General features: G+C 37.1%; 1 protein-coding gene across 1 annotated transcript in view; it reads left to right on the top strand.

Annotated features, from left to right (window-relative positions):
* Nucleotides 1-6402: 6402 nt before the first annotated feature.
* Nucleotides 6403-13114, top strand: part of LOC593868 (multidrug resistance-associated protein 5) — a 41639-nt gene continuing 34927 nt past the window's right edge. The window contains exon 1 of the mRNA XM_030981637.1: nucleotides 6403-6556. Coding sequence (XP_030837497.1) covers nucleotides 6411-6556 — 146 coding nt within the window. The 5' untranslated portion in view covers nucleotides 6403-6410. The remainder of the gene's footprint in view (nucleotides 6557-13114) is intronic.

The following is a 13114-nucleotide window of genomic DNA, read 5'->3' as shown; positions in this document are numbered from 1 at the left end:
TTTCTTGAGTCAAGTGATCTATTTATTTGGATGGTTGTGTAGCCTTAACATTATCAATAATGCTAACTATGTACAGCCAAAGTTCTGGTGGTATGTATGGTCTCAGTGGTACTATGGTAAATGAATGGTGGTCTGTACAAGCTCAGTGGTAGTATGGTACAAGAATGGTGGTCTTTGTGGTCTCAGTGGTAGTTTGGTAGATGGATGATGTTATGCTGGTATCATTGGTAGTATGATAAATGAATGGTGGTCTGTGTGGTCTCAGTGGTAGTAGGGTACAAGCATAGTGGTATGTATGGTCTCAGTGACAGTATGGTATTATGAATGGTGGTCTGTATGGTATCAATGGTAGTATGGTACAAGAATGATGGTATGTATTGTTGTCAGTGGTAGTTCGGTAGATGGATGATGGTATGCATGGTATCATTGGTAGTATCGTAAATGAATGGTGGTCTGTACAGGCGCAGTGGTAGTATGGTACACGAATGGTGGTATATATGGTCTCAGTGGTAGTATGGTAAATGAATGGTGGTCTGTGTGGTCTCAGTGGTAGTATAGTACAAGAATGGTGGTATGTATGGTTTCAGTGGTACTATGGTAAATAAATGGTGGTCTGTACAGGCTCAGTGGTAGTATGGTAGATGGTCTGCATGGTATCAGTGGTAGTATGGTACAGGAATGGTGGTATGTATGGTATCAGTGGTAGTTTGGTAAATGAATGGTGGTTTGTGTGGTCTTAGTGGTAGTATGGTAAATGAATGGTGGTCTGTGTGGTCTCAGTGGTAGTATGCTGGATGAATGGTGGTCTGTATGGTATCAGTGATAGTATGGTAAATGAATGGTGGTTTGTGTGGTCTTAGTGGTAATATGCTGGATGAAAGGTGGTCTGTGTGGTGTTAGTGGTAGTAATGGTTTTCTGTATAGACTCACAGGTAGTATGGTAGAATAGTGGTCAGGGGCGGGTGTCGCGTTTGCTAAGGGGGTGTTTGACCCAAAGACGTTGCGGATACTTTGTGGGTCTAGACACATGATGGCGTTTTCCTATGCACATCACATTTTCACTTTGCAACCCAAGGGGGGAGGGGGGGGGGAGGTTACAGGAAACTAGTAGTATACTCATATTTGACCAATTTTCAAAAACCAAAACCATATATGAATGGAAAGGTTATATATCAAGGACGATTATGATTGTAAAATTGTTCACCATAAAATGCTAATTAGCATCCAATTATGCAAATTAGCCAATATTTTCAACAAGTATAAAAATGAATGGGGGTCTGTATGGTCTCAGTGATAGTATGCTAGAAGAATAAGATACGAGTCTGTAATGTGGTGAAGTCATTTATGATTTTCGTCAATGCTGATTTCATCACCACATAGAATTCCATATTGAAGATTTTGTATATACAGTGCGTCACAGAAAAAACGAAACCGAGCATTATCGTTGTTTTATCATAACGTTGTCACATTTATAATTTGATGCTTATTTCAGGCATGAGTGATTAAAATGAATTTGAAGAGAGGAAACTAAAAAGTCATTTGGCGGACGGTATCTGAATTTCAAAGAGAAAATCACATTTATAGAAAGTTGGGGTTCTGCACCTTCATATGACATCTCTATCAGGAAAAATGAGCAAGGAATGACAAAGTTCTGTTTGTTTAAAGTAGTGCTTGCATTTCCATAATCTTATCAAACGAATTCGTTTTCACTGGGTGCCTGCCATAGCAACGTGCAGAATTGACAACAGACTTAACTCCGTTTTGTTGTCTATCAGCCAAGCATGAAGTCTTTCGTCTACGGCTGATTGTCAACGAAATGGAGTTAAGTCTTCTGTCAACTCTGTTTGTTGCTACTGCAGGCACCCAGTGAAAACGAATTCGTTTCATAATATTATGGAAATGCAAGCACTACTTTAAACAAACAGAACTTTGTCATTCCTCGCTCATTTTTCCTGATTGAGGTGTCATATGAAAGGTCAGAAACTCAAATTTCTAGAAATGTTATTTTCTCCTTGAAATTCAGATACCGTCCGCCAAATGACCTTTTGCTTTCCTCTCTTCAAATTCATTTTAATCACTCACGCGTAAAATATATATTATATGAGTTGCATCAAATGAAAGAGGAGGATCTAAGCTTTCCAAATATGTGTCATTTATCAATTATAAATGTAATTAAGTTATGATAAAACATCGATAATTCTCGATTTCGTTTTTTCTTAGACGCACTGTATATAAATAAAATGTAGATAAAATCGTATTTTGTTTTTATTGTTCATGTATTTAGATTATGTTGTCAGGCGAAAATAGAGAGAGAGAGAGAGAGAGAGAGAGAGAGACTAGTTGATGAAGCGCAATCATAGTTTACATTTATTATCATCACACTCAAAACATATTGTTTAGGTCAGGTCAGCTAAGAGGGTCATATGTCGCAGTTAGTGTTGACTTAGAGATAGGTTTACGGTTGGGTTAGGGTTTGGGTTAGGGTTGGCATTAAAGTATAGATGTAGTTTAAAATTACCCTTAGTCTTTTTTTTTTTACCTTATTGTGCATAAATACAGGGGGATCCTATTTAGTTAAAATAACGAATAAGATAAATATATATAACAAATTATTAATTTATTAATTTGAGAAAAGAATACAACGATTCACATTTTTCGTGGCATTAAACTTTCGCAAATATGAACCTCTCCCGAAATTCATGAAAACTTGAGGCCCGCTGTAAAGTTTACGAATAACATCTATGGCAAGAGCTGTGTCCAGAGCCATCTATACACAGAGTTTGGCCAACTTGGTTTCACTGGGTCACAACATGGCGTATATTCTGTTGTTTTGTGCTTGCCCAACAACGCAGTAGTCGCCATGTTGTGTCCAACTCGAACCGGGTTGGCCAAAATCTCATAATCAATGGCACTGGCTTTGCCTTAGATCTAGCGCCCGCTTTTGCGCTTGCTCTCTGTAAGAGAAATTTGAAGACGATATGCAAGCGATGAACCTCGATCACAGCTCATCAGCTCGGCTTGAAGTAAAGACGACTCAATGTGACCTACATACAATTACAGGTGAGTCTCTTTTGTGTCTTCTGCTCTAGTTTGTTTCCCCGCCGCTCCACATTCATAAAACACTGTATTTCAACAAACGGCATGTTAGTTGAAGACCTGTTGAGTATGGCTTTGGAGTAAACAATTGGCCATGTTAGTACATTGCTTATCAAAAATGAGACACAACATTCGTAGCTAATGATTAAATAGTCATAACCAAACTGACCTTAAAATCTATTTTTAGGTAAAAAGTAACATTTTTTGTGTCTAGTGATACCCTTTTTATATTTTTTATGCCGCGGATGGCTGGACACCAGGAATTTAAAAAGTGTCATCAATATCTCCTTTACCAAGTTTGGTTTGATTCACCAAATGTGGGTCAGGAGTCACTAAATTATTTGTAAAGAGTCCACTATTTCTTGATATGACTCATGGTATCTCTCTCTGCCCTTCGTCCGGTTTACTATTACACATGCATAAGCGTAGGGTGGCTATTCGAACAGCACATGAAATTTCAGATGTTTACTTACCTCAAAGACTTAGTAAATGCCATAAAGAAGACATGTTTATAACCACCAAAGGTACATGTATTGACGGCAGACTTTCATGAGAAAAAAAAGCACCCCAAACATTTGTGTCCATTTTGAATGATTTAATGACAAGGCTAACCTTAGAAAAGGAATGTTAAAGAATACTCAAAACAGCTTTTTTTGCATGAGGCAGGGATTACCTGTTGTTATCCATGTTTCTAAATAGGCAATTTACGCAATAAATAACCAACAACCGTACGAGACGGTATATTTTTTTATTATTTCTTGTTCACTTGTCTATTTTTCTTCAACCGCCACAGGACTATTTACTCTTAAATAGCTAAATATCGTTTACCAGGAGTGAACGCGGAATAATATAACTCATGCAATAGTCGTGACTCTGTAAATCATGGCTGCAAGGAATCATGCAATAAGTGTTTGGTCGGTTGTTCTTTGATTCTCATTTCAGATTGAATATGGCTAAAGGTTTTCAAAGAAAGGATGGTGGCATTGATGTCCAATATGAGGGCATAAATGAGGAAGAGAAAGTGGATATAATTTCTGCTCCTCGAAGGTTACCAGCAATGAAATGTAATTCACCAGGTGAGAGTAAATAGAAATATGGATCATAATGATGATGATGAGGATGATAGTAATAATGATATTGATGAAGATGATGATGATGATGATGGTGATGATGATGATGATGATGATTCTGACAAAGGTGAACAATATTTGTTCCTAAATCTTAATACCACATACGTGTTTCGTCGAATGTGCTCATTTCTGTGTGATGCTCTTTGTGTATAATTTTCAGCAAGAATCAGTCAGTGCCCGGTGCCTGAGACAGACCAATGTACTAACATATTCAAATATTATGCATACTTTTTAAACAAAGGTTGTTCTTGACAACCTGAAGGCTTGCCCGCAGCTTGCCAGATATAGCAACAGATAATATATGCAGACTGGATTCCTAGTATTGTAGTCCATTCATTCATAATAGGTTAATGAATGGAATACATCGCCACTAGGTCCCCAGAAAAGATAATATATTTCGATATATTAGTTAACTGGTCTTTTGTATTAAAAACTCAGGAAGGAAATCATATAGCAAAGTAACTCAAAACCATTTTGTCTAGTCAAATAGGTAGAGATAATCAAAAGGTGCCGTATCAAAATTCTGAACATTTTAAATGCATGGAGGCCACTACTGTTTTAATTTTTAAAAATTGTTATACAGTTTTCACCTTATGACAAATATGATAACCAATAAGAGGAATAATTTTGTCCAACTTACATATGTACAAATAGATGCTGTTAGAGTCATAAATAGGGCTGCTGTTCATTTCCATAGCAACTCGAACGGAAATGGGGTAGAAAATTATGAATTATGTATGGAGATTCTTCAGATGTTTTGTCCTACAATGATACAATAAAAGTCATAATATTCTTTACTGCCAAAATCGTAAAGAGCGATACAGAGATTAGAAAAGAAAAGTGCAGAGAAAGGGACAACATTTTGTACGTGTCTTTCAATATTATTGTTTTTTACCGTTAAGGGGGTGCAATACAAACCAAGATTGCTTGAAATGTAAAATGATTTGAGTATTTCCATAGCGACAGGAAGAAGAGTGAGATAGAGAGATAAGGGGGAGGCAAGCTTCTTTCAACCTCTGAAATCTTGCAAAGGGATGTGATAACAAGTCACGAATGCTTGCCATGGAAAGATTAGAGCGTTCATTTCCATAGCAACACAAACTGAAGAGAGGTGACGAACAACAATTAACCTTTTTCTTTTATTTGCCCCTTGTGTTTTTAATGCAATAAAAGTTGCGATATATGTCGTAGAAATGTATATGTACATGTATCACATAAAAGGATATAAAAGTATATTTAGCTACGTTAGCAGACACAAGACATTAAGGAAGAAGGAGGACTTTTTTTTTCTTGTTGAAGGACCATTACTCAAAAATGTGCACCCAGTGGCTTACGCATGATTTTTTTCAAGGGAGGGGTTTTAAAATCGGGCCCAAAATTTGCTCCCGAAAATTTGAAAATCGCGCCGGCCGAAAAGTCGCTCAGTGTGGGGGGGGGGGATGGGGGGTAAGCGGACACTTTTTTTTTTGTATTAAAAAAAAAAAAAAAAAAAAAAAAAAGGGGGGGGGGGGGTTTCACAAAAAAACATACACATAACAAAAACTCAAAGGGGGGTTAACCCCCACCCCCCTCCCCTCCCCTCCCCTGCATACGCGCCTGTGTGCACCTACTTTTAATACCTCGAAAATCTTCCGCTTTTATTGTTAGTCGTTGTCTGAGAATCCTCTCTCTCTCTCTCTCTCTCTGACTATCCCTTTTTAGTTGCAGTTGTTTGGTACTTTATGTATGTATGGGCAGACATTTATGAACATTCCATTTTTTGCAATAATTATCATGATTATCATTTATTATCATTATCTCTTTATTAGTATTCTGGTTGTGATTGGTAGTAGCAGTATTAGTATTATAGTTACCATAAATATCATTATTATTATTATTATTATCATTATATTATTATTATTATTATTATCATTTTAATCGTCATTGTTAGTGATAGTTGTAATAGCAATATTGTTGCTGTTGTTGTTGTTGTTGTTGTTGTTGTTGGTGGTGGTGGTGGTGTTATCATCATCATCATCATCTTATCATCTTTATATAAGCTATGATCTCGTATTTAGCGCTTAGTTACTTCGGTGGAAAGAGCTCTATAAGCACCGTTTTTATTATTATTGTTATCATATTGTCATTGATATTATTATCATTATAATCATTATTACATTTCCCCATCCATATCCAGATGAGACGATGAACCAGCGAGCCCCTATTGAGTGTGACCCGGAGACTAGTCATATCATCACCGGGCTATTGACAAGACCCTGTCAAACAAGGGCTACAACCAACAAATACAAAGACAGTCTCAAGTTACTCATTCCAATCAGGCTCAAACCAAGGTACGTCAAATAATTTCGAAATAAATTCGAAATTTGATTCCCAAGACTTGATATTAAAACAATAACGCTTAAATTTTGTAATCCGTAATACGTTGACTGGCTCATGATAATTAACTTTTCATTAAAATGATTATTTACTTTAAAAACTTGTTTATTACATGTCTTATCTTTCTTTGGATAATGTAGAACAAGTTTAAACAAATATCTGTTTTGTCATTGTTTGTTAAAGAAGAAAGACTGATTGATTTAAACATGGATTAGGAATCCTTGGTCAGTAATGAAATACTGGTTGCCAAACTAAAGACAGGTTTATGATTTCTAAAGAGCATACATATGCCTCGTACATCACATAAATGCTTTTACAACCGCTATGATCAAAATCATCATTGTGTGAATTTCAGAATTTATAATAATTTGATTGTCAACTAAATCATGATGACTCAGTTAGTGTATACTTGTAAAGTGAACCAAAATAATGACATACATGCTTGGCGATGGGGATATGATAGCAAAAGCGAAAACAAATTTATATTCAGCTATCAGTTTAGTAGTGATGATATTTTTAGGTGTCAAAGGACCAATGTTTAGTCTATACACTCTATACTGTGTTTTGTATGTCAGATAGCAAACTATTGATATTTGAGGTCGTGAGTTTATCACCGATATGTTCGTGGAAGGTTAATCAAAGGAAATCAGGATATAACCTTATTTTGGTGCATGCCAAATTTATCTTTACACAGTATATCTCTTCATATGTTTTGGTACATGATTATGCATAAGTACATCTATTTGGTGATAAGTTATTATGGCAAAAGAAGGTCACTTCTCTCCAGCAGTAAATGCTTATTATTTCTTTGTTTATTGTTTATTTCTTATTGGAGGCTTAAAACACCAAAAGAGTCAGAGAGAAAAAAAAATACAATAGGCTAAATGATTAGGAAAAGGAAAAGGGAAGAAATGAATTGCTTAAAGTGATGACGAAATTATGGGGAATATTAGTATAACTCAACCATGTACGTGTGAAAACACTGGGAAAACCCGTTGTTTACGTAAAATAACCCAAAAAATCTCATTCTAAATCATTTACTCTTGAAATATAATTTGACATCTGTGTGTTCCTTCAACAAAAACAACAAAAAGGGAGAGTATTTTTACGAATCAAATGTACAAACAATATAACTAGTACTCTGAATTTCCAACGATATATTTTCTGTAACTATGCGTCGTAATTAACAAGACAAAATTCTACGCACACTTGGTTATCCGTAATATTTAACATATGATACTTTTATATGTTCCATAATTTTTCTGCTAATTTCCCTCAAAGTTAATTCTGCATCCCTCATTTTACTGCCATTATACAGATATAGGCAAACTTTGCTTAAGCGCCAATACGTAATAAAAAGCACTAATGTGTCCATTGCATCGAAAATGTGACACCCATTTTATCTCCCTCTCAATAGCATTAAAACACAAGATGTTCTTAACTTTCACAAGTCTTTACATTCGGTAGAATTGTTGATGAAATAATATATTTTCTGGACAGCTGGAGGATCACACTAGACTTTTTCTCAGGATCTTATCTTTTGTATTGCGGAAGATAGGCTCACCTTGTTTTCCGTTTCTACTTTGCGAACGTTTATAGGAAAGTTGGAACGAACTTTGCTTCAGTTATCGAACTTTGATTCAGTTATCGACAGATTATATATTCTACATCTTGGAATGTTTCAATCCTGTGCTCAAATATAATTTATGGTATTAAGTCAGTAGTTTAATGCAGTGAGCCTTCATGCAACCGAATCCAGCTTTGATTAAGTTCACTTTCCATTTCCGTATTTAATGATTTACTGAACACTCTTGCATGTCGTTAATTATTATGATTTGCTTCCATGTTACTTAAAGAAATGGGAATGTTCAGCAAAATGTCTTATGCTATGTTAATTTTGCATGGAATATGAATCAAGCAATCAATCATAAGGTTATATGGTTCATCTTTATTGTCCATTTAACAATGGAAATTCATCGTTTTACATGATATTGCGATACACATATATTAACATAATACACTCATACAAAAATCAATAAAATAATATTTGAGTTGACAGTAAACAAAGATATAGTCATGCATCGAAAATAAGTCATGTATATCAAGTTAGGTGGAATGACTATAGGATTTTAAAAGTATCGATACCAGATGCGTATAGGCTAGTCATTCCAAACGATAGTTTTACTACATGTATATGAACTAATTATATCATGTATATGTATGGTTATAAACACTGCACAACGGTGAATAAGTCATGCATGTAACACACTATGCGCAATTCAATATGTCATTTTAGTAATGTAACAATATTTAATGCATACGTCCTAATTTTATTCACCAACAATAATATCAATAGTCATAGAAAATATACATTTATCAGATGTTGCTAGGTAGGAAAGAACATTATGGGTATGCCGCCCTACCTAACAACACATAATATATGCAATTCGCATTCTGACTATTGATTGAATACAATTATTCGTAACAGGTGAAATAAATAATTCGCATCGTGGCGCTTCACGAAGACGTATATACATACGTCTTTAATGTTTGCACTACATTACAAGAGAGACATCGGCAACAGACCGGTTTACTAATATATTCAAATTGTATGCATACTTTTTAAAGAAGGTTGTTCTTGACAACCTAAAAGCTTGCCAGATGCTTGCCCAACATAGTAACATATAAAGTAAGCAGACTGGATTCCAAGTATGTTCATTCATTAATATACAAATAATACACAGCAGTGAGGGCATTAGTAAGAATTACCCACACAAGGTACCTTTGGAACAGTCTAACACGCCCGAGGCGATAGCCGAGGGTGTGTCGGCTGTTTTGAAGGTAACGAGTGTGGGTAATTTTACGAATGCCCGAACAAAATGATGTGTATTGTTTGTTTTATAAGATTATGTTTTATTTGTTTTATAAGATTATGTTTTATTTGTTTTATAAAATGATGTTTTATTACATGATTTTACTAATGACCGGTCATTACCATTAGATAATGACCAGTCATTATCGAAATTACGCGTTAGGCAAAACAAATGCCTGGTCACGTATACGCTCTCGACCAATCATTTTGATTAGGATCCACGTCATCATCTTATAATAACAGGTTAATGGACTACCTCGTCACTACTTTCCCATGAAGGGTTATCAAAAGCATGAGCCTCATAATTCATATTCGTATCACTAGAGGTACATGTAGGCGTATCTAAAGGTCCAATGTCATGCGGTAGGTCATAGTTCGACTGGCACAATGTATACCTGAATTCCGGTGGTATCACTACTTTGGTATCACTACTTTGGTATCACTTCATATTGACATTGTGTAAGCATAATAGTCAGAAATTCCGCGTAAGGGGTCGTTCAGACATGACGCGGCAAAACCGCGGCGGATTTTTAAACATGACTTGAGTACATAAGGTCACATTTACGCATCTTATATCACAGAGCTCAGTGAATAAGGGAGTTTACAGATACAATCTGCGCATGGGCAGATAAAGGTCATTTGTACCAAAAAGGTAAAACCCACCAGAGAAGAATACTGGATATGCGCTCATGAAAGTTATGTAACATTATTCATTTATGCACCAACGGTACATTCTTATACCCCATTCACAGTGGCCTCAAACACCGCGACAGCAGCGGGACTGTCCCGCTGCTGTCGCGGTGTTGTCTTCAGTGTGAAGGCTCGGACCCGTTATAAACTATCGCGGGATAACACCGCCTCGCGATAACGCCGCGACAAACTATCGCTAGGTTCGCCTAGCTACAGCAGCGGGACAGTCCCGCTGCTGTCGCGGTGTTTACTCAGTGTGAAGGCTCTCCGCTATAACACCGCGACAAACACGTGTGATTTGTTTACTTAGGCCTAAAAAAAAAAATTGATGACTTGGCGTAACCCGCCCGACCCTATTTTTATCGCCGACCCTACGCTTTTTTTTTTGATTTTTTTTTTTTTTTTTTTTTTTTTTGATAAAGGATTCTGAAATACTGGAGACATTTTTTAACTGTTTGTTATTACAGAGCCATTCACAATTGTAAATATTTTCACAAGTTGTAATTGGCTACTCTTTTCAACCCTCATTCTTCAAGATTTTGGATACATGTTAACATGTTAACATGTTAACCTCTAGACAAGTTATAAAATGCTAGTCAATACATTGTGAAAATACTAATATTTGTGAACAGCCCCTTCTAAACCTACATATTCACCTGTTTATCCTGTTGAAGACAGTGTCTGAGATATCTCAGGCTGGGGTCTGTTGGAAACCTATTAATGCGTTCGTATGTTTGCATTTTATGTGCATGAGGGTGTATGTACATGTACATGTATGTATGCAGAGGGGGGGGGGGGCAGGTGTATGTATTCATCCCCCAGGTCCCAAGGTGATCAAGATTTCAACAATTTCTTGCTCACTTTGCTCACACAGTGTGTGTGTCCATATATGTGTGTGTGTGTGTGCGTGGAGTTATTTGAACATATTGTGGTCTACCCCTCTCATCAGATCATCCCCAAGGTCTGAGGACCTATCTACGCCACTGTATGTATGTATGTGAATGAATGGCTAATTTCATGTATGCAAATATAAGCAACAACAACAACAACAACCAAAAAAAAAAAAAAAAAAAAATCGCCCTACCTACCCTAATTTTCAGTGACCCGTTACGCCAAGTCATCAATTTTTTTTTTTAGGCTTTACCTATCACTGACCTCTTTTCTCCAGCAATGGGGAACATAAAGTGAAATAGAAATAAAGTAACCAGTGGATTCAAATTGATTTTATTATTATGTAGATATTATAATTATCCAAATACAAATATTTCACACTTCAAAAAATTAAGATATTCTGACTGGAAGCAATAAAAATGCTAGTTTTTTAAAAAGTAATATGATCGAGGATACAAAAAGCAACTTGACATGTTTACCCTAAAACCCCGCGCTGAAGTATTTCCGGTCATATCGGGGTCACTCGCGGGTCATGAGCCATGCATACACGGGTTTGTTACGGAGGTAATAAAAATCACCCGCTGCAGCGTGAAAGGGTACATGATATTTATCCCGCTGCTGCAGCGGGATAACTTTTCTACTGTGAATGCATTTGTAGCGGTGTTATGGCGGTGTCGCCGCTCCGCTACAACGCCGCTACAAATTTCAAAACCACTGTGAATGGGGTATTAGATACGCAGGTGGAAGTATTTTTTCAAGAGGGCAAACAAAAGGTATTCATGAAGTACATCTAGGACTACCCCATTCACAGTGGCCTCAAACACCGCGACAGCAGCGGGACTGTCCCGCTGCTGTCGCGGTGTTGTCTTCAGTGTGAAGGCTCGGACCCGTTATAAACTATCGCGGGATAACACCGCCTCGCGATATAACGCCGCGACAAACTATCGCTAGGTTCGCCTAGCTACAGCAGCGGGACAGTCCCGCTGCTGTCGCGGTGTTTACTCAGTGTGAAGGCTCTCCGCTATAACACCGCGACAAACACGTGTGATTTGTTTACTTACCTATCACTGACCTCTTTTCTCCAGCAATGGGGAACATAAAGTGAAATAGAAATAAAGTAACCAGTGGATTCAAATTGATTTTATTATTATGTAGATATTATAATTATCCAAATAAAAATATTTCACACTTCAAAAAATTAAAATATTCTGACTGGAAGCAATAAAAATGCTAGTTTTTTAAAAAGTAATATGATCGAGGATACAATTTCAAGCAATCGAAAACCCCGCGCTGAAGTATTTCCGGTCATATCGGGGTCACTCGCGGGTCATGAGCCATGCATACACGTGTTTGTTACGGAGGTAATAAAAATCACCCGCTGCAGCGTGAATGGGTACATGATATTTATCCCGCTGCTGCAGCGGGATAACTTTTCTACTACCCCATTCACAGTGGCCTCAAACACCGCGACAGCAGCGGGACTGTCCCGCTGCTGTCGCGGTGTTGTCTTCAGTGTGAAGGCTCGGACCCGTTATAAACTATCGCGGGATAACACCGCCTCGCGATAACGCCGCGACAAACTATCGCTAGGTTCGCTTAGCTACAGCAGCGGGACAGTCCCGCTGCTGTCGCGGTGTTTACTCAGTGTGAAGGCTCTCCGCTATAACACCGCGACAAACACGTGTGATTTGTTTACTTACCTATCACTGACCTCTTTTCTCCAGCAATGGGGAACATAAAGTGAAATAGAAATAAAGTAACCAGTGGATTCAAATTGATTTTATTATTATGTAGATATTATAATTATCCAAATAAAAATGTTTCATACTTCAAAAAATTAAAATATTCTGACTGGAAGCAATAAAAATGCTAGTTTTTTAAAAAGTAATATGATCGAGGATACAAAAAGCAACTTGACATGTTTACCTTTTGCAAGCTTGCCTCATCGAGCTAGCTACATGAGGAAGAGTGTGTAAAGTACAGCTAGCGCGCGCAATTTCAAGCAATCGAAAACCCCGCGCTGAAGTTTTTCTGGTCATATCGGGGTCACTCGCGGGTC

This window comes from Strongylocentrotus purpuratus, unplaced genomic scaffold, assembly GCF_000002235.5.
Source record: "Strongylocentrotus purpuratus isolate Spur 01 unplaced genomic scaffold, Spur_5.0 spur5_scaffold_12, whole genome shotgun sequence".
NCBI classification, from domain to species: domain Eukaryota; kingdom Metazoa; phylum Echinodermata; class Echinoidea; order Camarodonta; family Strongylocentrotidae; genus Strongylocentrotus; species Strongylocentrotus purpuratus.
This window is presented reverse-complemented; position numbering and strand designations above follow the sequence as displayed.